At 45.0% G+C, this 26847-nt stretch overlaps 2 protein-coding genes across 2 annotated transcripts in view; one reads left to right on the top strand and one right to left on the bottom strand.

Moving 5' to 3' along the window:
* Positions 1–20075, top strand: part of LOC135533030 (periphilin-1-like) — a 52079-nt gene extending 32004 nt beyond the window's left edge. The window contains exon 2 of the mRNA XM_064960428.1: positions 17436–20075. Within this exon, the coding sequence (XP_064816500.1) occupies positions 17436–17639 (204 nt within the window). The 3' untranslated portion in view covers positions 17640–20075. The remainder of the gene's footprint in view (positions 1–17435) is intronic.
* A 204-nt stretch (positions 20076–20279) lies between these two features.
* LOC135533029 (prickle-like protein 1) overlaps positions 20280–26847 on the bottom strand; it is a gene marked incomplete at its 5' end in the record, with an annotated part of 21514 nt that continues 14946 nt past the window's right edge. The window contains 5 exon segments of the mRNA XM_064960426.1: positions 20280–22041; positions 22296–23228; positions 23406–23559; positions 23561–23593; positions 25325–25528. Of these exon segments, the coding sequence (XP_064816498.1) occupies positions 21125–22041; positions 22296–23228; positions 23406–23559; positions 23561–23593; positions 25325–25528 (2241 nt within the window).

The following is a 26847-nucleotide window of genomic DNA, read 5'->3' as shown; positions in this document are numbered from 1 at the left end:
ATATACCACCACCACCCAGCCTAGTTCTACCCAGGTTAATATACCACCACCACCCAGCCTAGTTCTACCCAGGTTAATATACCACCAGTTTCTACCCAGGTTAATATACCACCAGTCTAGTTCTACCCAGGTTAATATACCACCAGTCTAGTTCTACCCAGGTTAATATACCACCAGTCCAGTTCTACCCAGGTTAATATACCGCCAGTCCAGTTCTACCCAGGTTAATATACCGCCAGTCTAGTTCTACCCAGGTTAATATACCACCAGTCTAGTTCTACCCAGGTTAATATACCGCCAGTCCAGTTATACCCAGGTTAATATACCACCAGTCTAGTTCTACCCAGGTTAATATACCGCCAGTCTAGTTCTACCCAGGTTAATATACCACCAGCCTAGTTCTACCCAGGTTAATATACCACCACCACCCAGTCTAGTTCTACCCAGGTTAATATACCACCAGTCTAGTTCTACCCAGGTTAATATACCACCAGTCTAGTTCTACCCAGGTTAATATACCACCACCACCCAGCCTAGTTCTACCCAGGTTAATATACCACCACCACCCAGCCTAGTTCTACCCAGGTTAATATACCACCAGTCCAGTTCTACCCAGGTTAATATACCGCCAGTCCAGTTCTACCCAGGTTAATATACCACCAGTCTAGTTCTACCCAGGTTAATATACCGCCAGTCTAGTTCTACCCAGGTTAATATACCACCAGCCTAGTTCTACCCAGGTTAATATACCACCACCACCCAGTCTAGTTCTACCCAGGTTAATATACCACCAGTCTAGTTCTACCCAGGTTAATATACCACCAGTCTAGTTCTACCCAGGTTAATATACCACCACCACCCAGCCTAGTTCTACCCAGGTTAATATACCACCACCACCCAGCCTAGTTCTACCCAGGTTAATATACCACCAGTCTAGTTCTACCCAGGTTAATATACCACCAGTCTAGTTCTACCCAGGGTAATATACCACCAGTCTAGTTCTACCCAGGGTAATATACCACCAGTCTAGTTCTACCCAGGGTAATATACCACCAGTCTAGTTCTACCCAGGGTAATATACCACCAGTCTAGTTCTACCCAGGTTAATATACCACCAGTCTAGTTCTACCCAGGGTAATATACCACCAGCCTAGTTCTACCCAGGTTAATATACCACCACAACCCAGCCTAGTTGTACCCAGGTTAATATACCACCACCACCCAGTCTAGTTCTACCCAGGTTAATATACCACCAGTCTAGTTCTACCCAGGTTAATATACCACCAGTCTAGTTCTACCCAGGTTAATATACCACCAGTCCAGTTCTACCCAGGTTAATATACCACCAGTCCAGTTCTACCCAGGTTAATATACCGCCAGTCCAGTTCTACCCAGGTTAATATACCGCCAGTCCAGTTCTACCCAGGTTAATATACCGCCAGTCTAGTTCTACCCAGGTTAATATACCGCCAGTCTAGTTCTACCCAGGTTAATATACCACCAGTCTAGTTCTACCCAGGTTAATATACCACCAGTCTAGTTCTACCCAGGTTAATATACCACCAGTCTAGTTCTACCCAGGTTAATATACCACCAGTCTAGTTCTACCCAGGTTAATATACCACCAGTCTAGTTCTACCCAGGTTAATATACCACCAGTCTAGTTCTACCCAGGTTAATATACCACCAGTCTAGTTCTACCCAGGGTAATATACCACCAGTCTAGTTCTACCCAGGGTAATATACCACCAGTCTAGTTCTACCCAGGTTAATATACCACCAGTCTAGTTCTACCCAGGTTAATATACCACCAGTCTAGTTCTACCCAGGTTAATATACCACCAGTCTAGTTCTACCCAGGTTAATATACCACCAGTCTAGTTCTACCCAGGTTAATATACCACCAGTCTAGTTCTACCCAGGTTAATATACCACCAGTCCAGTTCTACCCAGGTTAATATACCACCAGTCCAGTTCTACCCAGGGTAATATACCACCAGTCTAGTTCTACCCAGGTTAATATACCACCACAACCCAGCCTAGTTGTACCCAGGTTAATATACCACCACCACCCAGTCTAGTTCTACCCAGGTTAATATACCACCAGTCTAGTTCTACCCAGGTTAATATACCACCAGTCTAGTTCTACCCAGGTTAATATACCACCAGTCCAGTTCTACCCAGGTTAATATACCACCAGTCCAGTTCTACCCAGGTTAATATACCGCCAGTCCAGTTCTACCCAGGTTAATATACCGCCAGTCCAGTTCTACCCAGGTTAATATACCGCCAGTCTAGTTCTACCCAGGTTAATATACCGCCAGTCTAGTTCTACCCAGGTTAATATACCACCAGTCTAGTTCTACCCAGGTTAATATACCACCAGTCTAGTTCTACCCAGGTTAATATACCACCAGTCTAGTTCTACCCAGGTTAATATACCACCAGTCTAGTTCTACCCAGGTTAATATACCGCCAGTCTAGTTCTACCCAGGTTAATATACCACCAGTCTAGTTCTACCCAGGTTAATATACCACCAGTCTAGTTCTACCCAGGTTAATATACCACCAGTCTAGTTCTACCCAGGTTAATATACCACCAGTCTAGTTCTACCCAGGTTAATATACCACCAGTCTAGTTCTACCCAGGTTAATATACCACCAGTCTAGTTCTACCCAGGTTAATACACCACCAGTCTAGTTCTACCCAGGTTAATATACCACCACCACCCAGCCTAGTTCTACCCAGGTTAATATACCACCACCACCCAGCCTAGTTCTACCCAGGTTAATATACCACCAGTTTCTACCCAGGTTAATATACCACCAGTCTAGTTCTACCCAGGTTAATATACCACCAGTCTAGTTCTACCCAGGTTAATATACCACCAGTCCAGTTCTACCCAGGTTAATATACCGCCAGTCCAGTTCTACCCAGGTTAATATACCGCCAGTCTAGTTCTACCCAGGTTAATATACCGCCAGTCTAGTTCTACCCAGGTTAATATACCGCCAGTCCAGTTATACCCAGGTTAATATACCGCCAGTCTAGTTCTACCCAGGTTAATATACCGCCAGTCTAGTTCTACCCAGGTTAATATACCACCAGCCTAGTTCTACCCAGGTTAATATACCACCACCACCCAGTCTAGTTCTACCCAGGTTAATATACCACCAGTCTAGTTCTACCCAGGTTAATATACCACCAGTCTAGTTCTACCCAGGTTAATATACCACCACCACCCAGCCTAGTTCTACCCAGGTTAATATACCACCACCACCCAGCCTAGTTCTACCCAGGTTAATATACCACCAGTCTAGTTCTACCCAGGTTAATATACCACCAGTCTAGTTCTACCCAGGGTAATATACCACCAGTCTAGTTCTACCCAGGGTAATATACCACCAGTCTAGTTCTACCCAGGGTAATATACCACCAGTCTAGTTCTACCCAGGTTAATATACCACCAGTCTAGTTCTACCCAGGGTAATATACCACCAGCCTAGTTCTACCCAGGTTAATATACCACCACAACCCAGCCTAGTTCTACCCAGGTTAATATACCACCAGTCTAGTTCTACCCAGGTTAATATACCACCAGTCTAGTTCTACCCAGGTTAATATACCACCAGTCCAGTTCTACCCAGGTTAATATACCGCCAGTCTAGTTCTACCCAGGTTAATATACCACCAGCCTAGTTCTACCCAGGTTAATATACCACCACCACCCAGTCTAGTTCTACCCAGGTTAATATACCACCAGTCTAGTTCTACCCAGGTTAATATTCCACCAGTCTAGTTCTACCCAGGTTAATATACCACCACCACCCAGCCTAGTTCTACCCAGGTTAATATACCACCACCACCCAGCCTAGTTCTACCCAGGTTAATATACCACCAGTCTAGTTCTACCCAGGTTAATATACCACCAGTCTAGTTCTACCCAGGGTAATATACCACCAGTCTAGTTCTACCCAGGGTAATATACCACCAGTCTAGTTCTACCCAGGGTAATATACCACCAGTCTAGTTCTACCCAGGGTAATATACCACCAGTCTAGTTCTACCCAGGTTAATATACCACCAGTCTAGTTCTACCCAGGGTAATATACCACCAGCCTAGTTCTACCCAGGTTAATATACCACCACAACCCAGCCTAGTTGTACCCAGGTTAATATACCACCACCACCCAGTCTAGTTCTACCCAGGTTAATATACCACCAGTCTAGTTCTACCCAGGTTAATATACCACCAGTCTAGTTCTACCCAGGTTAATATACCACCAGTCCAGTTCTACCCAGGTTAATATACCACCAGTCCAGTTCTACCCAGGTTAATATACCGCCAGTCCAGTTCTACCCAGGTTAATATACCGCCAGTCTAGTTCTACCCAGGTTAATATACCGCCAGTCTAGTTCTACCCAGGTTAATATACCACCAGCCTAGTTCTACCCAGGTTAATATACCACCACCACCCAGTCTAGTTCTACCCAGGTTAATATACCACCAGTCTAGTTCTACCCAGGTTAATATACCACCAGTCTAGTTCTACCCAGGTTAATATACCACCACCACCCAGCCTAGTTCTACCCAGGTTAATATACCACCACCACCCAGCCTAGTTCTACCCAGGTTAATATACCACCAGTCTAGTTCTACCCAGGTTAATATACCACCAGTCTAGTTCTACCCAGGGTAATATACCACCAGTCTAGTTCTACCCAGGGTAATATACCACCAGTCTAGTTCTACCCAGGGTAATATACCACCAGTCTAGTTCTACCCAGGGTAATATACCACCAGTCTAGTTCTACCCAGGTTAATATACCACCAGTCTAGTTCTACCCAGGGTAATATACCACCAGCCTAGTTCTACCCAGGTTAATATACCACCACAACCCAGCCTAGTTGTACCCATGTTAATATACCACCACCACCCAGTCTAGTTCTACCCAGGTTAATATACCACCAGTCTAGTTCTACCCAGGTTAATATACCACCAGTCTAGTTCTACCCAGGTTAATATACCACCAGTCCAGTTCTACCCAGGTTAATATACCACCAGTCCAGTTCTACCCAGGTTAATATACCGCCAGTCCAGTTCTACCCAGGTTAATATACCGCCAGTCCAGTTCTACCCAGGTTAATATACCGCCAGTCTAGTTCTACCCAGGTTAATATACCGCCAGTCTAGTTCTACCCAGGTTAATATACCACCAGTCTAGTTCTACCCAGGTTAATATACCACCAGTCTAGTTCTACCCAGGTTAATATACCACCAGTCTAGTTCTACCCAGGTTAATATACCACCAGTCTAGTTCTACCCAGGTTAATATACCACCAGTCTAGTTCTACCCAGGTTAATATACCACCAGTCTAGTTCTACCCAGGTTAATATACCACCAGTCTAGTTCTACCCAGGGTAATATACCACCAGTCTAGTTCTACCCAGGGTAATATACCACCAGTCTAGTTCTACCCAGGTTAATATACCACCAGTCTAGTTCTACCCAGGTTAATATACCACCAGTCTAGTTCTACCCAGGTTAATATACCACCAGTCTAGTTCTACCCAGGTTAATATACCACCAGTCTAGTTCTACCCAGGTTAATATACCACCAGTCTAGTTCTACCCAGGTTAATATACCACCAGTCCAGTTCTACCCAGGTTAATATACCACCAGTCCAGTTCTACCCAGGGTAATATACCACCAGTCTAGTTCTACCCAGGTTAATATACCACCAGTCTAGTTCTACCCAGGGTAATATACCACCAGCCTAGTTCTACCCAGGTTAATATACCACCACAACCCAGCCTAGTTGTACCCAGGTTAATATACCACCACCACCCAGTCTAGTTCTACCCAGGTTAATATACCACCAGTCTAGTTCTACCCAGGTTAATATACCACCAGTCTAGTTCTACCCAGGTTAATATACCACCAGTCCAGTTCTACCCAGGTTAATATACCACCAGTCCAGTTCTACCCAGGTTAATATACCGCCAGTCCAGTTCTACCCAGGTTAATATACCGCCAGTCCAGTTCTACCCAGGTTAATATACCGCCAGTCTAGTTCTACCCAGGTTAATATACCGCCAGTCTAGTTCTACCCAGGTTAATATACCACCAGTCTAGTTCTACCCAGGTTAATATACCACCAGTCTAGTTCTACCCAGGTTAATATACCACCAGTCTAGTTCTACCCAGGTTAATATACCACCAGTCTAGTTCTACCCAGGTTAATATACCACCAGTCTAGTTCTACCCAGGTTAATATACCATACCAGTCTAGTTCTACCCAGGGTAATATACCACCAGTCTAGTTCTACCCAGGGTAATATACCACCAGTCTAGTTCTACCCAGGTTAATATACCACCAGTCTAGTTCTACCCAGGTTAATATACCACCAGTCTAGTTCTACCCAGGTTAATATACCACCAGTCTAGTTCTACCCAGGTTAATATACCACCAGTCTAGTTCTACCCAGGTTAATATACCACCAGTCCAGTTCTACCCAGGTTAATATACCACCAGTCCAGTTCTACCCAGGTTAATATACCACCAGTCCAGTTCTACCCAGGTTAATATACCACCAGTCCAGTTCTACCCAGGTTAATATACCACCAGTCTAGTTCTACCCAGGTTAAGATACCACCAGTCTAGTTCTACCCAGGTTAATATACCACCACCACCCAGCCTAGTTCTACCCAGGTTAATATACCACCACCACCCAGCCTAGTTCTACCCAGGTTATTATACCACCAGTCTAGTTCTACCCAGGTTAATATACCACCAGTCTAGTTCTACCCAGGTTAATATACCACCAGTCTAGTTCTACCCAGGGTAATATACCACCAGCCTAGTTCTACCCAGGTTAATATACCACCACAACCCAGCCTAGTTGTACCCATGTTAATATACCACCACCACCCAGTCTAGTTCTACCCAGGTTAATATACCACCAGTCTAGTTCTACCCAGGTTAATATACCACCAGTCTAGTTCTACCCAGGTTAATATACCACCAGTCCAGTTCTACCCAGGTTAATATACCACCAGTCCAGTTCTACCCAGGTTAATATACCGCCAGTCCAGTTCTACCCAGGTTAATATACCGCCAGTCCAGTTCTACCCAGGTTAATATACCGCCAGTCTAGTTCTACCCAGGTTAATATACCGCCAGTCTAGTTCTACCCAGGTTAATATACCACCAGTCTAGTTCTACCCAGGTTAATATACCACCAGTCTAGTTCTACCCAGGTTAATATACCACCAGTCTAGTTCTACCCAGGTTAATATACCACCAGTCTAGTTCTACCCAGGTTAATATACCACCAGTCTAGTTCTACCCAGGTTAATATACCACCAGTCTAGTTCTACCCAGGTTAATATACCACCAGTCTAGTTCTACCCAGGGTAATATACCACCAGTCTAGTTCTACCCAGGGTAATATACCACCAGTCTAGTTCTACCCAGGTTAATATACCACCAGTCTAGTTCTACCCAGGTTAATATACCACCAGTCTAGTTCTACCCAGGTTAATATACCACCAGTCTAGTTCTACCCAGGTTAATATACCACCAGTCTAGTTCTACCCAGGTTAATATACCACCAGTCTAGTTCTACCCAGGTTAATATACCACCAGTCCAGTTCTACCCAGGTTAATATACCACCAGTCCAGTTCTACCCAGGGTAATATACCACCAGTCTAGTTCTACCCAGGTTAATATACCACCAGTCTAGTTCTACCCAGGGTAATATACCACCAGCCTAGTTCTACCCAGGTTAATATACCACCACAACCCAGCCTAGTTGTACCCAGGTTAATATACCACCACCACCCAGTCTAGTTCTACCCAGGTTAATATACCACCAGTCTAGTTCTACCCAGGTTAATATACCACCAGTCTAGTTCTACCCAGGTTAATATACCACCAGTCCAGTTCTACCCAGGTTAATATACCACCAGTCCAGTTCTACCCAGGTTAATATACCGCCAGTCCAGTTCTACCCAGGTTAATATACCGCCAGTCCAGTTCTACCCAGGTTAATATACCGCCAGTCTAGTTCTACCCAGGTTAATATACCGCCAGTCTAGTTCTACCCAGGTTAATATACCACCAGTCTAGTTCTACCCAGGTTAATATACCACCAGTCTAGTTCTACCCAGGTTAATATACCACCAGTCTAGTTCTACCCAGGTTAATATACCACCAGTCTAGTTCTACCCAGGTTAATATACCACCAGTCTAGTTCTACCCAGGTTAATATACCACCAGTCTAGTTCTACCCAGGGTAATATACCACCAGTCTAGTTCTACCCAGGGTAATATACCACCAGTCTAGTTCTACCCAGGTTAATATACCACCAGTCTAGTTCTACCCAGGTTAATATACCACCAGTCTAGTTCTACCCAGGTTAATATACCACCAGTCTAGTTCTACCCAGGTTAATATACCACCAGTCTAGTTCTACCCAGGTTAATATACCACCAGTCCAGTTCTACCCAGGTTAATATACCACCAGTCCAGTTCTACCCAGGTTAATATACCACCAGTCCAGTTCTACCCAGGTTAATATACCACCAGTCCAGTTCTACCCAGGTTAATATACCACCAGTCTAGTTCTACCCAGGTTAAGATACCACCAGTCTAGTTCTACCCAGGTTAATATACCACCACCACCCAGCCTAGTTCTACCCAGGTTAATATACCACCACCACCCAGCCTAGTTCTACCCAGGTTATTATACCACCAGTCTAGTTCTACCCAGGTTAATATACCACCAGTCTAGTTCTACCCAGGGTAATATACCACCAGTCTAGTTCTACCCAGGGTAATATACCACCAGTCTAGTTCTACTCAGGGTAATATACCACCAGTCTAGTTCTACCCAGGGTAATATACCACCAGTCTAGTTCTACCCAGGTTAATATACCACCAGTCTAGTTCTACCCAGGGTAATATACCACCAGCCTAGTTCTACCCAGGTTAATATACCACCACAACCCAGCCTAGTTATACCCAGGTTAATATACCACCACCACCCAGTCTAGTTCTACCCAGGTTAATATACCACCAGTCTAGTTCTACCCAGGTTAATATACCACCAGTCTAGTTCTACCCAGGTTAATATACCACCAGTCTAGTTCTACCCAGGTTAATATACCACCAGTCTAGTTCTACCCAGGTTAATATACCACCAGTCTAGTTCTACCCAGGTTAATATACCACCAGTCTAGTTCTACCCAGGTTAATATACCACCAGTCCAGTTCTACCCAGGTTAATATACCACCAGTCCAGTTCTACCCAGGTTAATATACCACCAGTCCAGTTCTACCCAGGTTAATATACCACCAGTCCAGTTCTACCCAGGTTAATATACCACCAGTCTAGTTCTACCCAGGTTAATATACCACCAGTCTAGTTCTACCCAGGTTAATATACCACCAGTCTAGTTCTACCCAGGTTAATATACCACCAGTCTAGTTCTACCCAGGTTAATATACCACCAGTCTAGTTCTACCCAGGTTAATATACCACCAGTCTAGTTCTACCCAGGGTAATATACCACCAGTCTAGTTCTACCCAGGGTAATATACCACCAGTCTAGTTCTACCCAGGGTAATATACCACCAGTCTAGTTCTACCCAGGGTAATATACCACCAGTCTAGTTCTACCCAGGTTAATATACCACCAGTCTAGTTCTACCCAGGGTAATATACCACCAGTCTAGTTCTACCCAGGGTAATATACCACCAGTCTAGTTCTACCCAGGGTAATATACCACCAGTCTAGTTCTACCCAGGGTAATATACCACCAGTTTAGTTCTACCCAGGGTAATATACCACCAGTTTAGTTCTACCCAGGGTAATATACCACCAGTTTAGTTCTACCCAGGTTAATATACCACCAGTCTAGTTCTACCCAGGGTAATATACCACCAGTCTAGTTCTACCCAGGGTAATATACCACCAGTCTAGTTCTACCCAGGTTAATATACCACCAGTCTAGAAGTGGTGGGATAGAAAGCACCTGAGGCGTATGTTTATTTATTCATTTAACCAGACAAGTCCGTTAAGAACAAATTATTACTTACAATGACGGTCTAGTAACAGTTACTGGCCGTTGTTCAGGGGCAGATCCACAGATTTGTACCTTGTCAGCTTTGGGATTCAATCTAGCAATCTTTCGGTTAGTGGCCCAATACTCTACCCAATAGGCTACCTGCCGCCCCATGTGTGTGTATGTGTTGTCCTATGCTCCCTGTGAGCTAATTAAGGGCATCTGTGCTGTTCTACTGAGTTCGTTAAATTTGAGTGTCCTCCTGGGGTAGAGACCTAACACACACAGAGCCCTTCTGTGGAGCTGCACCTCAGAGCAAGACCCTTACAACAGCCAATTGATGTCCTCTTCCCCCAGAGAAAAAAAGCATGTTTGAGGGGCCATTGTAAGGATCCTGTCGTTAAACGTAGCTCTCCTCTCGGTCTAGTCTGAACACATCTGGACAGCTCTCCTCTAGGTCTAGTCGGAGAATACATCTGGTCAGCTCTCCTCTAGGTCTAGTCTGAGAACACATCTGGTCAGCTCTCGTCTAGTCTGAGAACACATCTGGTCAGCTCTCCTCTAGGTCTAGTCTGGGAACACATCTGGTCATGTCTCCTCTAGGTCTAGTCTGAGAACACATCTGGTCAGCTCTCCTCTAGGTCTAGTCTGGGAACACATCTGGTCAGCTCTCCTCTAGGTCTAGTCGGGGAACACATCTGGTCAGCTCTCCTCTAGGTCCAGTCGGGGAACACATCTGGTCAGCTCTCCTCTAGGTCTAGTCTGAGAACACATCTGGTCAGCTCTCCTCTAGGTCTAGTCTGGGAACACATCTGGTCAGCTCTCCTCTAGGTCTAGTCTGGGAACACATCTGGTCAGCTCTCCTCTAGGTCTAGTCTGAGAACACATCTGGTCAGCTCTCCTCTAGGTCTAGTCTGGGAACACATCTGGTCAGCTCTCCTCTAGGTCTATTCTGGGAACACATCTGGTCAGCTCTCCTCTAGGTCTATTCTGGGAACACATCTGGTCAGCTCTCCTCTAGGTCTAGTCTGTTAACACATCTGGTCAGCTCTCCTCTAGGTCTAGTCTGGGAACACATCTGGTCAGCTCTCCTCTAGGTCTAGTCTGGGAACACATCTGGTCAGCTCTCCTCTAGGTCTAGTCTGTTAACACATCTGGTCAGCTCTCCTCTAGGTCTAGTCTGTTAACACATCTGGTCAGCTCTCCTCTAGGTCTAGTCTGGGAACACATCTGGTCAGCTCTCCTCTAGGTCTATTCTGGGAACACATCTGGTCAGCTCTCCTCTAGGTCTAGTCTGAGAACACATCTGGTCAGCTCTCCTCTAGGTCTAGTCGGAGAACACATCTGGTCAGCTCTCCTCTAGGTCTAGTCTGAGAACACATCTGGTCAGCTCTCCTCTAGGTCTATTCTGGGAACACATCTGGTCAGCTCTCCTCTAGGTCTAGTCTGTTAACACATCTGGTCAGCTCTCCTCTAGGTCTAGTCGGGGAACACATCTGGTCAGCTCTCCTCTAGGTCTAGTCTGAGAACACATCTGGTCAGCTCTCCTCTAGGTCTAGTCTGGGAACACATCTGGTCAGCTCTCCTCTAGGTCTAGTCTGGGAACACATCTGGTCAGCTCTCCTCTAGGTCTAGTCTGAGAACACATCTGGTCAGCTCTCCTCTAGGTCTAGTCTGGGAACACATCTGGTCAGCTCTCCTCTAGGTCTATTCTGGGAACACATCTGGTCAGCTCTCCTCTAGGTCTATTCTGGGAACACATCTGGTCAGCTCTCCTCTAGGTCTAGTCTGTTAACACATCTGGTCAGCTCTCCTCTAGGTCTAGTCTGTTAACACATCTGGTCAGCTCTCCTCTAGGTCTAGTCTGGGAACACATCTGGTCAGCTCTCCTCTAGGTCTATTCTGGGAACACATCTGGTCAGCTCTCCTCTAGGTCTAGTCTGTTAACACATCTGGTCAGCTCTCCTCTAGGTCTAGTCTGTTAACACATCTGGTCAGCTCTCCTCTAGGTCTAGTCTGGGAACACATCTGGTCAGCTCTCCTCTAGGTCTATTCTGGGAACACATCTGGTCAGCTCTCCTCTAGGTCTAGTCTGAGAACACATCTGGTCAGCTCTCCTCTAGGTCTAGTCGGAGAACACATCTGGTCAGCTCTCCTCTAGGTCTAGTCTGAGAACACATCTGGTCAGCTCTCCTCTAGGTCTATTCTGGGAACACATCTGGTCAGCTCTCCTCTAGGTCTAGTCTGTTAACACATCTGGTCAGCTCTCCTCTAGGTCTAGTCGGAGAACACATCTGGTCAGCTCTCCTCTAGGTCTAGTCGGAGAACACATCTGGTCAGCTCTCCTCTAGGTCTAGTCTGAGAACACATCTGGTCAGCTCTCCTCTAGGTCTAGTCGGAACACATCTAGCATTAAATTAATAATACAATTTTACGTTTATGTTGAAAGCAATATCTTTGTGTGAAGTTGATTATTGAAGCGTAGTATGTCTTGTCCTCACTGCAAACTGAGAGTGAAATAGACAGTGAGATTTCAATAGAACGCTAATTTTAGTGTGTTTGAAGCATAGGCGGTATGTGATGTGCTGGTCTAAGCTGTCAGATAACACTAAAGACACATCCCAAATCTGTACTTCAAAGCCAATTGTTCAAACCTGTTTCTATCTGCATACAGAAGCATTGCTTCAGACAAACTATTCCTGAGCGCACTGGGCCTCCCAGTTTCACCTTGCTGCTCTTTCCACATCCAGTGATTGAAGTGTGTGTTTAGGTCCTCAGATCATGCATAGTTAAGTGACCCAGCATGGAAGCCTTTCAAGAAACAACCTCCTTATTTCACATTAGAAAGGTCTGTGAAGTGGGGCTCTCCACTGCAGTAATGGTTAGCCGCTCAACAAGTGTCAAGCAGATGCCAACCACACACACACACACACACACACACACACACACACACACACACACACACACACACACACACACACACACACACACACACACACACACACACACACAGCGAGAGAGAGAGAGAGAGAGAGCGAGATGTTTATTTTCCCTCCACAATCTGGTCCAGCCATCTCTTCCATTGCACACTTAGCCTACACTGGCTCCCTCTACCCTTTTCACATGTCACCTGTCGTCCCCTATAGCCTACTGTGTTTGTGTAGCAAAGGGAAATTGGACTAAATTCCACCTCCATGGCCTTCTCACTGTAGAGGAGGAGGAAGATGAGGCATATGAATGGCGTTGACTTTGGCAGAGCAACCGGCTTAGCTCACTTCCATTGGCTGGTTAAAAGGCAGAAAGGCATGGCTGGCGTCCAGCTTCTATAGGGCCTATTCATCATCGTCTGGAATGTGGCACCAGACTAGGTCCCTATTCCCTTTAAAGTGCACTACCAGGGAGCCATTTGGGACACTGGTTTGAGGTTGACCATACCCCTCATAACCTGGAAAGCTGGTAGCATGTTTTGATTCATTAGCAACCCTTTAAGCTCCAGAGCCACACTGTGTGGCCTCTCCTCCTCCTCCTCAGCCCTCAGGCTCTAATCAGAGCGGGGCTGTGGCCCCTGTCTCCGTGTCCCGGCCGGATCCCCTCCCTGTCCTTCCGGTATGCAGTATCTCTCTGATCCAAAGCCCAGAGATCAGACCCTGCACTCCTACCAGTCGTCGACTCCATGCTCAAAGCAATAGGCTAACAACAGGACCCAAACCCACAGCCACCCACACCTCCAGTGGTCCAGAGCAACTTCCTCCCTGTTTGGGTAATGGGTTCAAGGGTCACACAGGAAGTATGTGAAAGTACAGAGTGCTCTAATGCGTTGTTAGGAGTTGGAACATGGCACTTCCTGCTTTGGACTGATTGGCTCCTCCTGTTATTAACAACTTAATTCTGTACACTTTCAGTGTGGCCTACCTATGGATCTAAACCGCTCATGGTGTAGTAACTAAGGAGTTGAGGTTGGAAATACAGTCACTATGTTGCCTGACCATCTCAGTTACTATAGAACTAACAATACAGCCTTAACACAATGCAGTGCTGATTATCAGAGTCATGTATGTACGTGTGTGAATGGGTAGGGCTCTTGATTAACATACATATGATATCGGGCGACAGGATAGCCTAGTGGTTAGAGTGTTGGACTGGTAACCGGAAGTTCAAATCCCCGAGCTGACAAGGTACAAATCTGTCGTTCTGCCCCTGAACAGGCAACCCACTGTTCCTAGGCCGTCATTGAAAATAAGAATTTGTTCTTAATTAACTGACTTGCCTAGTTAAATAAAGGTAAAATAAAATAAAAAATATCATAGCCATTAGAGGTTTCATGCGATGTCATTATCATGTCCTCTGCCTTCCTTACAGAGCCTGGCTCTAGTCCACAACCAGCAACATTGTGATTGGCTAAAAATAGCCAGGAAGTGAAAAATGCCTAGCAGTACAGTAGCAACTGTTAATGGGGTTGGGTTGGGTGGAGGACTGAGGATGTGTCCCAAATGGCACCCTGTTCCCTACATGGCCCTATGGGTCTTAGTCTAAAGTAGTGCACTGGATAGGGTGCCATTTGGGAAGCATCCTGACTGTAACCTGGCTTAGATGTCCTCATCTGACCCCCCCCACCCCAACCTTCACATTCCTGCCCAGCCAAACTCAGCTGTGGTTCGTCTTCAACTCCAGCACGCACCCACTCACTCCCCCAGGCCTGTTAGCTTCCTGTATCGGCCTGGCGTATCGAGCCGTAGAATCCAGATAATTAATAATCTCGTTTAAATTGGACTAAATCTATATTTGACCTAAACTCAACCTTGTGTCCTGATGACATTCTGCTTGGTCTAATGAGCGTTAATGAATGAATGAATTACATTTTATTTGCGTGTCAAATCGCCAGTTGGTATCCTGTCCCTTATGAGATTGTCACATAAACAAACATTACAATACTTTAATGTGATAATTCTTCTTCCGGTGTGCAGTGCACATCACATCGAGTGAAAAAAAATAAAAATACAAATCAATCCACAATAAATAGTAAATAAGGTTATCCAAACAATACTTACATCACTAGAGCAGTAAAAGATCTACATCTAGAAAAATGAAAGCGAAGGCATTTAAACCCACAAAGAGAAGATTAGTGATAGTTCACCTCACTGTTCACACAGGACAGGAGCCAGTAGGAGAGAGAAGATTAGTGATAGTTCACCTCACTGTTCACACAGGACAGGAGCCAGTAGGAGAGAGAAGATTAGTGATAGTTCACCTTACTGTTCACACAGGACAGGAGAGAGAAGATTAGTGATAGTTCACCTTACTGTTCACACAGGACAGGAGAGAGAAGATTAGTGATAGTTCACCTTACTGTTCACACAGGACAGGAGAGAGAAGATTAGTGATAGTTCACCTTACTGTTCACACAGGACAGGAGAGAGAAGATTAGTGATAGTTCACCTCACTGTTCACACAGGACAGGAGCCAGTAGGAGAGAGAAGATTAGTGATAGTTCACCTTACTGTTCACACAGGACAGGAGAGAGAAGATTAGTGATAGTTCACCTTACTGTTCACACAGGACAGAGAGAGAAGATTAGTGATAGTTCACCTCACTGTTCACACAGGACAGGAGCCAGTAGGAGAGAGAAGATTAGTGATAGTTCACCTCACTGTTCACACAGGACAGGAGCCAGTAGGAGAGAGAAGATTAGTGATAGTTCACCTCACTGTTCACACAGGACAGGAGCCAGTAGGAGAGAGAAGATTAGTGATAGTTCACCTTACTGTTCACACAGGACAGGAGCCAGTAGGAGAGAGAGAGATGATTACACAGGTCCACAAAGAATTCAACAGAAATAAATGTTGTTGATAAACTTTTTTTTTTGTCATCTTGTTTCCACAAGAAAATGGCAACCAGTGAAGAACAAACACCATTGTAAATACAACTCATATTTATGTTTATTTATTTTCCCGGTACTTTAACTATTTTCACGTAATATGACATTTTATGTCTATTATTTTGGAACTTTTGTGAGTGTAATGTTTACTGTAGTTTTTTTTGTTCCACTTTTGTTTATTATCTATTTCACTTGCTTTGGCAACGTTAACATATGTTTCTCATGCCAATAAAGCCCTTGAATTGAATTGAGAGAGAGACATAAAAGAGAGCAAGATAAGAGAGCAAGTAGGGGAGAAAGCGAAAATAGAGTGACAGGTTTGTTTCCTAAAGGCCTGACAGTGACTCACCTCTTATAGCTGCAGACTCAGAGGCCCTGAGAAAAGGACTGTAGCTGGAAGCTAAACTACTCTGGACGGCACAGCCCCGTGCTGTCTGAGACAGCTCACAGTATGCAGTGGAGAGCTGTCAGGGTGTGGTAACCAAGGGCTAGTGAGTGGACCATGTTGGAATGTCCATAATGATCTTGACTGCATGTGTTCTCTGCTCCCATGTTGGTCTGTAGAAGGTCACAATTCTAAACAGGCCACTTTTCCACTTTTCTCTCTCCTTCTGCATGTTTATGATGAGAACCTTTTCCAGGTGTCACCCTGGGGCAATGGGGTGGACTGTTTTTCATCTTAATGACAGTTCAACACTGTCTTCTCTTGGTGTTTTCTCTCCGTTATTTAACTCTTTCCTTGTCAGTGCATGTTTCCATTTGTGATTTATCGTGATGGGAAAGATTACAGATTTAAGGCCTTCTTTTATTTAGCTCTTGTAATCCAAATGTTGATGTTGGATTGAATTCATTTTAGAACAGCTAGACAAATCCTCCTCTGATCAAATCATTAGACTGTGCACTAGGGCTGACCTTGTATGACATCCGCAGTGTATTTGCTGTATGTTCTGTGTGAGCCATTGAAGACTAGGTGTGGGGTCAGCAGGTCTCATCAAGGTTTTAACACCTCTCCTCTCATTGTTCCCCTCACACCTGTTACAAGCCCTAGAGCCTCAACTCCTCTACTTTACTGGGTTTTTATTGGCTCCGGGGCCAGGCTAGCCAATAAGAAGGCTTGTGTGCTGACAGGACACCTGGGTCTACATGTTAACACAATGAAGTGTGTGTTCACACCAGAGTGTTCTCTTCTCCCTTAGCAGGGCTATTGAACGAGCATGTAGACGTGAGCTAGCTCGGGGCTCATCAGGAAATAGTTTCTAAAACCAGACCCATTTTCCAAGGAAGTACTGATGTTCCTAATCTCTGAAGAGCTAGTATTTGTTCCAGCTCTGTAGTTGATGTTCACTACTTGTTGATCATGTTGTATTGTGATTGTTGTATTAGATTGCACTGACTGAAATTCCTTGTGGATAAGAGCTTCTACTAAATTAACAAAATGAAGTATTATTGGCTCCTGTTTCTGATGTTGTGTTGTTGTTTTCCAGGTGTACCGGCAGGACTGTGAGACATTTGGCATGGTAGTGAAGATGCTGGTTGCTAAGGACGCTAATCTGGAGAAGCAGCTGCAGGCTCCACTCCGAGAGAACCTGGGAGAGATCAGGGAGCGTTGCCTTGACGACCTCAAGCACTTCATCACCGATCTGGATCAGGTGATTGAGGTCGTGCGGCAACCGGAACCCTCCATCTGAGACAGACAGCCAATCGCGTCCCATCTTACTGTAAGGGAGCCAATCAGGTCCAGTCTTTTTTTGGGGCCTCCGGCATACAGTGAGGGCAGGACTCCCAGGGGTCTGCCATGTGTTAAGACTGTGGATATCTTCAGCAGTATTGGCCCCATGTTTTCCCACCTTTCTGGGTTTCAGGACAGACGTGCACCAGGTGACCCATATGTACTGATAATGTCCAGCAGTAATTAGTCCATGTTGTCAAAAACAGTGTTCAAAGTCCTGTTCAGCTACTTCCTCACCACCCGATGAGGGTATTGGTTCTACAATGTCCTTAACAAGTAGAATTGGTATGTCAATTTAGGCTCATAGTTCATCTGGGATTGACTGATTTTAAAACTGTTGTTAACCAGTGTAACCATAGGGACTGGTCATCAGTGTTTTTTACTGAACTGGCAATCTAATGATGATGTGTGACGTGTTATAGGTCAGCATCCACTGGTACCACAAACAATGCTCTGCTACTACAGTACCAGTCAAAGGTTTGGACACACCTACTCATTCAAGGGTTTTTCTTTGTTTTTACAATTTTCTACATTGTAGAATAATAGACATCAACACTATGAAATAACACACATGGAATCATGTAGCAACCAAGAAAGTGTTAAACAAATAAAAATATATTTTATATTTGAGAATCTTCAAAGTAGCCACCCTTTGCCTTGATGACAGCTTTGCACACTCTTGGTATTCTCTCAACCAGCTTCACCTGGAATGCTTTTCCAAAAGTCTTTAAGGAGTTCCCACATATGCTGAGCACTTGTTGGCTGCTTTTCCTTCACTCTGCCGTCGTACTCATCCCAAACCACCTCAATTGGGTAGAGGTCGGGTGATTGTGGAGGCCAGGTCATCTGATGCAGCACTGCATCACTCTCCTTGGTCAGATAGTCTTTACACAGCCTGGAGGTGTGTTGGGTCATTGTCCTGTTTAAAAACAAATGATAGTCACACTAAGCGCAAACCAGATAGGATGGCATTCGTAGCAGAATGCTGTGGTAGCCATGCTGGTTAAGTGTGTCTTGAATTCTAAAATCACAGACAGTGTCACCAACAAAGCACCATCACACCACCTCCATGCTTCACGGTGTGAACCACACATGTGGAGATAATCCGTTCACCTACTCTGCGTCTCACAACGACACGGCGGTTGGAGCCAAAAAGCTCAAATGTGGACTCATCAGACCAAAGGACAGATTTCCACCAGTCTAATGTCCATTGCTCGTGTTTTTTTTGGCCCAAGCAAGTCTCTTCTTCTTATTGGAATCCTGTAGTAGTGGTTTCTCTGCAGCAATTCTACCATAAAGGCCTGATTTCACGCTTCTCCTCTGAACAGTTGATGTGTCTGATACTTGAAGCATTTATTTGGTTTGCAATTTCTGAGGCTGGTAACTAATGAATTTATCCTCTGCAGCAGAGGTACCTCTGGGTCTTCCTTTCCTGTGGTGGTCCTCATGAGAGCCAGTTTCATCATAGCGCTTGATGGTTTTTGCGACTGCACTTGAAGAAACTTTAAAAGTTCTTGACGTTTTCCGGATTGACTGACCTTCATGTCTTAAAGCCGTTTCTCTTTGCTTATTTGAGCTCTTCTTGCCATACTATGGACTTGGTATTTTACCAAATAGGGCTATCTTCTGTATACCACCCCTACCTTGTCACAACACAAATGATTGGCTCAAACGCATTAAGGAAAGAAATTATACAAATTTACTTCTAACAAAGGCACATCTGTTAATTGAAATGCATTCCAGGTCACTACCTCATGAAGCTGGTTGAGGGAATGCCAAGAGAGTGCAAAGCTGTCAGAATTGCAAATATAAAATATATCCTTTTTTACACTTTTTTTGGTTACTACATGATTCCATATGTGTTATTTCATAGTTTTGATGCCTTCGCTATTATTCTACAATGTAGAAAATGGCAGAAATAAAGAAAATCCCAGGAATGAGTAGGTGTGTCCAAACTTTTGACTGGTATTGTATGAGTCCAGTTCTTGTTTTATGAACTCTTCCTGCTAGGTACATTTGATTTGAGATTGCTGCAGTTGAAGCAAGACTTTTGGTGCTACTGCCTGGGAGTAGGATTGTGCTACTTGTGTAAAGTCTTGTATGGTCTGAGAATATGTTCTCCCTTTTCTTTTGTATGGACAATGTGTTCATCTGACTATGTTCTATTTCAGCCAGTGTGGCACTGGCCTTGCTAAATGTGATTACATGTTGTGTTTCCTGACAGAGTTGTATTCACCACCAGTGCTAATCTGGCTGGGAGATGAAGAAAAACACTTTCTAAACGTCAGATGCTCAACTCAACTTTCTATATGTGGAACTGACACGTCTTTGATGATTTGTGATTTAAAACGATTTTTGAGTGTAACAAAAATAAAGATGGTTTTTATTATGTAAACGGTCTAGTAGACTATGTACCATTCACGTATCAGGTTTGGTTCCATCCGATGAGACTTTGTGAGTCAGTGTTTGGTTTAGGTGCACTGCTTAAACACCAAGTTATTTGCATTGTATATTTGAATATTTACTATGTCTAAAAATGCTACCAAATCAGTTATTCTAGTACATACAAAAAAACTGAAACATTTTCTGAAACGTTTGGTAAGAATATTTATTAAAAGCTTCTTTACATCACATAACAGTTAAGTATTTGTGGTATAATGACTTGCGCTGTATAAAGGGCATGTATGGAGAAGAGCTCTGTAATGTAACTGAATCTGGACAGGTGAGGGACAAGCGTGTTAGAGAATTAACATTGGAATACAGCGAAGACTCAGGGTATCACTTTGAAGTTGAGAGGTTTAAGAGCAACTTCATGTAAATTGTTACCAGAAACCAGATATTATGGCATTTTGATTTGAGTAAGCAGATGGTTTGTATTCTGGCAATAGTTGGTTTGTTTTTTGTAAAGCCTTGATTGGTTGACAAGTGATGCGTGCAAAATAGCTCTGCTTGTTACTACGACAACAGCTTGTCCCGCCTCCCTACGCCAACTTTGTTTACATTAAAACCAGAAAAATCTTAGTTAAAAGTCAGGGATATAAAAATACCAGTATTAACATTTTAACTTAATATACACATTCATATTTTGTACTATTAAATAATTATGTTGGTTAGTCCCTAGAAGTCTACTTTACTAACTATTCCTTTCCCTGTCAGCAATAACAACAGTGCATTAATTGCCATTTAATGCACACAATGGTATTGCTGGAATACTTTCAATGGTTTATCAGACAATGTAAAAAATAAAAAGTGTTTTTTGATGAATTTTATAAAAAGAAAAGGAGAAATGTCTTTCTGGCATGGTTTGAGTGTTAGACATGACCCATAATAAGAAGTCCAATAATATGGACAATGTTTTGTCCAGCAAGTCCAACTACAAAGAACTGGTCTCACCTGTCCACAAATGATTAGTGCTGGAAGTAAAACAGAGAATGTACATCTAGATTATGAAATGATGCAGTTCTTGCCTCTGTGACCCTTCTTTCTGGATTTAGTCCGTGAGTCGTTGGGCGACATGGCCGTAACGCGTGTTGGGAAGTCCTCAGTAGAGTATTGATACCTGCTAGGAACCCTGGGCTGGGGAATGAGCTGCCCCAGGAAGTAACCTTCCTCCTCAGAGTCTGAGGAAGAGGAGGAGCAGGTGGAGCACCAGTCTTCCTCGTCAGCGTACAGGCCACCTAGGAAGCGGTCGCGATCCCGGTCACCCCGAGCCTGGAGGGAGTAGTCTGAAGTGGTGTGAGGATAGGGTGGCGGCCTGTGAGCACCAGGGCCAGGTTGGTTGAAGAGGGCCGCGTGGTGTTCCTGAAGGGAACTCAGACCATGTCCCTGGTAGGGCCTCTGCACCCGTTCCTTAGGCAGGAGGTTAAGAGCATTGTCCGAGCGGGTTCTACGGTTGTGGTGGCGGCCGTGATGGTGCCGGTGTGGCCTTTCGGGGTCCTCGTGGTGGTACACCCGCCGACGTGTCCTCTCACTCTGAGGAGGCTGACGCACCGCCAGGTTCTGGCAAGACCCGTTATCCACCGTGTCCTCAGAGAACTTGACCATCTGCTGGCCAGGTGGCCGTGTGGACTGGGACCTGCTCCTCCTCAACACTGGCAGCTGAAGGTGAGGTGGTGGAACCTCCTGTTTAGGAGGGAGGGGCAAAGACACCGGCCCCTGTACCCTCTGCGCCCCCCTCCGCACCTCCTCTTCCTCCTGGTCTGCTGCCCCCTGCTGGTGATCCAGAGAGTTGGTGCTGCGGTGGAGCATGGAGGAGTTGAGGGTGCCCATGATGCTCATCTTCTCACAGTCTTCTGGGTCCAGCAGGTTGTGGAGAGAGTAGAGGATCTGACCCTCCTTACTGTCTCCATCCGCTGACGCACCTGGGAGGACAGGACAATATAAAGCTGTGTTACTCGACAGAAGCAGGAAAACAAGTTATTTACTGTAGCTAATTACTGTAGGTATTTTGTTTAATGGCTTTTCGTACTATCTTTTCCTGTTCCATTTAAATCTCCATTATTACACTGGAATTAATAACTGATCGCTGACTACCTTTACCAGACTACTTTCACCAGAAGTCCACCAAACACAGTTTTACAGTGAACAAAGAAGCGCATGTGATATGAACTCTTACCAGTGATGTTAGAGAGGGCAAGAGAGTCCATGGAGTCTCCAACACTGTGCTCAGTCTTCCTCAGCTCGTCTGTGATACACTCCAGAGAGTCTTCACACCACTCCCTGGGGTCCAGCATCCATAACCCTGCTCCCCCAGCGCTAACCCTCTGGTCCATCAGCCCCTGGTCCAGCTCCAGATCATGGATCTTTCTGGCACTAGCAGGGCCTGGATGGCTTCCGTAAGCCGAATCCCCAAGCCCGTCTTGGGACTGTGCCCAGTACATCTCAGGCAGGTGCTTCTTACTGACCAGCCCATCCTGGGACTGGGCCCAGTACATCTCAGGCAGGTGGCTCTGGTTCGTGGGACTGGTGGTGGTGGAGGCTGGTTTAGTCTCAGGCTTCAGCCAGGGTTCGGCTGACCTACTGGTCCCGGGTTCCTCTGAAGGCTGCGTCTGGAACACCCCGGCGCGGTCCCCGAACTTGAGCAGGAGCTGTGTCATGTAGTCCTCGTGTTCGGCCCACTCCTCTGGATCCTCCTCTCGGTCCCTCCAGGTGTGCTCCTCAGTGAAGCCCATGTGGGACAGCTTTCGACCCACAATATCCATTTCTCTGTCCCCTCTATCTCCATATAGACTAGGAGTCTTGTTATAGTCAGCCACTGCAACCAGGTTGAAGAGCTGGGACTGCCTCCACTGTTCAGCCACCGGGTGGCTGCTCTTGCCCATGTGACTCTGGCGGGATTCACGAGAGCCGGCGGACTGGAAGACCGAGTCGGAGGAGTCTGAGGCGTAGACGTCCTCTCCCAGGCTGCAGGCCTTGGAGCAGTAGATACGGCCCTGCTTGGGCAGGAAGGGACAGCCCAGCAGGGTGCTCTTACACTGGGCACAGCAGAAACACGTGTCTGTAGCGTGCCAGTGGACACCCTCGTAGGTCATCTGGGCATGGTCCACTCCTGGTGGAGGCAAGAAGGGAGGGAGAGGAATGGAGGGAAGAGAGGGAGAGGTGGTGAATGTAGAGCAACATCTTTAAAAGGCTTCAGCAACAGGCTACACATTATGTCAACAACTCTTTATTTATTCCAGTAATCAGGCATAGATTGACCACATATGAACCAGAGATATTGACTCACCTATATTCTCCCCGCAGGCTTCACAGTACTCCGCGTACAGAGACTCGAAGCAGCCGCAGCAGTAGGGGCGGCCATCTTTCATGATGTATCGCTGACCGCCGAGCACCGTCTCACACTCGAAACAGGCAAAGTGCTTCATGTGCCAGTGACGCCCCCTCGGCCTCCGTGCACTCATCTGAAAAAATTATCTGAGTGGGGGATAAACAGACATGTTTAAATACTGTCTGCTACTTATAGAATAATTAGGAAACAGACAAACACAAGATGAATTCAACTTCAGTTACTAAATGTGCAATAAGTTTATTGGTCATGTCATGACGTTGGCCTGTGGATAAGGTTTTTGACCCCCCCCCATTAAACACCTTTCTCCCTTCCCTCTCTTGGCTCTACAGAGGGACTCTTGAATAGCCTTTGTTAAACAGAGATTCTGGGAACATCAGAAGGTGGGGGAAATGAACCATATTTTGGTAATCCAACCAGTTGAACGTATGCATTGGTACTTAATGAATAGGATGTCAGTTCGGTTGTCATCTGAGACATTCTCATCAATGATAGGATGACATAAACGATACCGTGGAAAGTCTACACATTATAATTATCAGATTCACATGGAGTTGTTGTGCAATTTAAATGTTTGAATATAAAATTATTGGTGAAAAGATTAAATGTAATTTTAGCTTCCAAATGAGAGATTTGGGTTTTCATAAGGTTAGGGCTCTGCTCAAACAGTGGCCCGCCCCTGTGAAGAGACATGGGCTATAAACTATGAAACACACCCTTCTTCCTCCACTATATAAAAGCCCTTGACGAAAATGTAACCTCCTGTTCCGGATACATTAGGATGACGGTCCGATGTCAGAGGGTTCAGATAATAACTACAGAACGAAGCCAACCTCAGCGTGAGCTTTGGTTGCAAATGGTATGAACTTTGAGTTAGCAACAGCAGCTGCAAACGTGGGCTAGGAAAGAACAGACAGAGTATCCCATCTACCACACAATGACGGTACTACAACATATCCAATTTACCACCAGAGACATTCTTCAAAGGATGTCAAAGGCAACACGGCCTCTTCAAAGGCAACACGGCCTTCCATCTACCACCAACCTACCGAAGCGCAACTCAGTAAATATTTATTGCATTTTCCTTTTCAAAATGGACGGTAATTTAGAATGCATAAGATTCTGTATTTACGATAGAGTAGCTGCCTACGGCACAATAGAGACATCGCTTCTCCCTTTGTTCTTCAGTCTTCCCGCTCTTTCACTCAAACCCAACCCCCTTTCTTTGTGTAACCAGCTGTCATATCTGTTCCGTCCGCAAAGGACGTTTTCCTTTATGACATAATTTGTAATCAAGGTATGATTCATTCTGTGTATATGTAATTCTGTGTGATTAGTTAGGTATTTAGTAAATAAATAGTTAAACCCAATTTTGTATTGCTGATTCGACTTGTTAACCAGGGTTCGTGAAGATAACCAAGAATTTACAACTTTCAGATGAGACTGAAATAAGGTGACGATTAATATTGACTGCTATTGATATAAAATATTTAAGAGTCTTTAAGAGTTTATTCGGAAGATAACGGCTCTATAAATATTATTTTGTGGTGCCCCGACTTTCTAGTTAATTACATTTACCTGATTAGCTCAATCAGGTAATTTTAATTACAGAGAAAGGATTTTATAGAATAGCATGTCATATCACTTCATCCAGCATAGCCAAAGACACGACAGTCACATCGCTTCAGTAGGCTACTGTCTATCTCCGGTGTTTAATGAGCAGACTGACTAAAGTCTAACTACTGTACTGTATGCTGAAAAAAAAGTCTGCCATTGTTTCAAGCCAACAATTCAATGTTTCATGTCTGCAATGAGTTAACCTCATCACAGGTTATTGATCACACACACAGTGATCTCACCTCATCGCAGGCTGAGCATCGTGGTTTCAGCAGCTCAGCGTGGTGTCGTCCACAGTGGATCTTTCCATCCTGGTGGAAGTAGATAAGGTCTACCAGCAGCTCCTGACACGTTGCGCACGCAAAGCATGCTGGGTGCCAGCACGGCCCCGGACCCGCCCGCGATGCAAAGATGGCCATCTCTCCTCCACTAATGCCCTCACCACACTGGGGATAAAACAACATGTTTTAAACGATGGGGTATCAGTCCACACAAAACACCAAGGAATGAGTCAATTGTTATGGTGTTTGTGTCCCTGTGTTGTTTTGTTCTGTACATGTTTAAGTAAAATCAAACACTATAATATAGTCTCATCCCTTCAGATTGTATGATTCCAGAAAGCTCACCAGAGCATGTCTGAACATACAGTCATCAGTCTTTAAATAACTACTGCCAGACCTGGGTGCAAATACTATTAGAAATCTTTCAAATACTTTAATTGCTTGCTTTAACCTGTCTAGAGTGACAGATGGGCAGTGGTCCCACTGTGCTAGGCTAGCTCAATCAAACCAGGCTAAAGTATTTTAAATTATTTCAAATACTATTTGAACCCAGGTGTGAGCACTAGGACCACAGGACACCACAGCTGTTGTCCGTTATTACCAAGCCACCATCGGCCTTGGAAACCGGGGTGTCGTGTGTCCCCTGAAGGTACAGCAATCAAAACTACAGCTATGGGCAAAGCCACGCCGCTTTGTGAGTCTCTCGCACTCTCTCTCTCTCTCTTTCTATGTCTCTCTCTCGCTCTCTCTTTCTATGTCTCTCTGTCTGTCTCTCTCTCGCTCTCTCTTTCTATGTCTCTCTGTCTATGTCTCTCTCTCGCACTCTCTCTCTGTTGTGCTCTCTCTCTCGCTCTCTCTTTCTATGTCTCTCTCTCGCTCTCTCTTTCTATGTCTCTCTGTCTATGTCTCTCTCTCCCGCTCTCTCTTTCTATGTCTCTCTGTCTGTCTCTCTCTCTCGCTCTCTCTTTCTATGTCTCTCTTGCTCTCTCTTTCTATGTCTCTCTGTCTATGTCTCTCTCTCTTGCTCTCTCTTTCTATGTCTCTCTGTCTATGTCTCTCTCTCTCGCTCTCTCTTTCTATGTCTCTCTGTCTATGTCTCTCTCTCTCTCGCTCTTTCTATCTCTCTGTCGTGCTCTCTCTCTTTCTGTTTTTCTGTCTACGTCTGTCTCTCTCTCTTTCTATCTCTCTGTCTGTCGCTCTCTCTGTCGTGCTCTCTCTCTCGCTCTCTCTTTCTATGTCTCTATGTCTATGTCTCTCTCTCTCTCTCTCTCGCTCTTTCTCTCTCTCTGTCTCTCTCTGTCTGTCGCTCTTTCTCTCTATCTCTCTCTCTCTGTCTCTCTCTCTCTATGTCTCTGTCTATGTCTGTCTCTCTCTCTTTCTATCTCTTTCTCTCTATCTCTCTCTCTGTCTCTCTCTATGTCTCTGTCTATGTCTCTCTCTCTCTCTTTCTATCTCTGTCTATGTCTCTCTGTCTCTCTGTCTCT

Source organism: Oncorhynchus masou, unplaced genomic scaffold (assembly GCF_036934945.1).
Source record: "Oncorhynchus masou masou isolate Uvic2021 unplaced genomic scaffold, UVic_Omas_1.1 unplaced_scaffold_2169, whole genome shotgun sequence".
Classification (NCBI taxonomy): Eukaryota; Metazoa; Chordata; class Actinopteri; order Salmoniformes; family Salmonidae; genus Oncorhynchus; species Oncorhynchus masou.
Note: the sequence above shows the minus strand (reverse complement) of the source record. Positions and strands in the feature narration are given on the sequence as shown.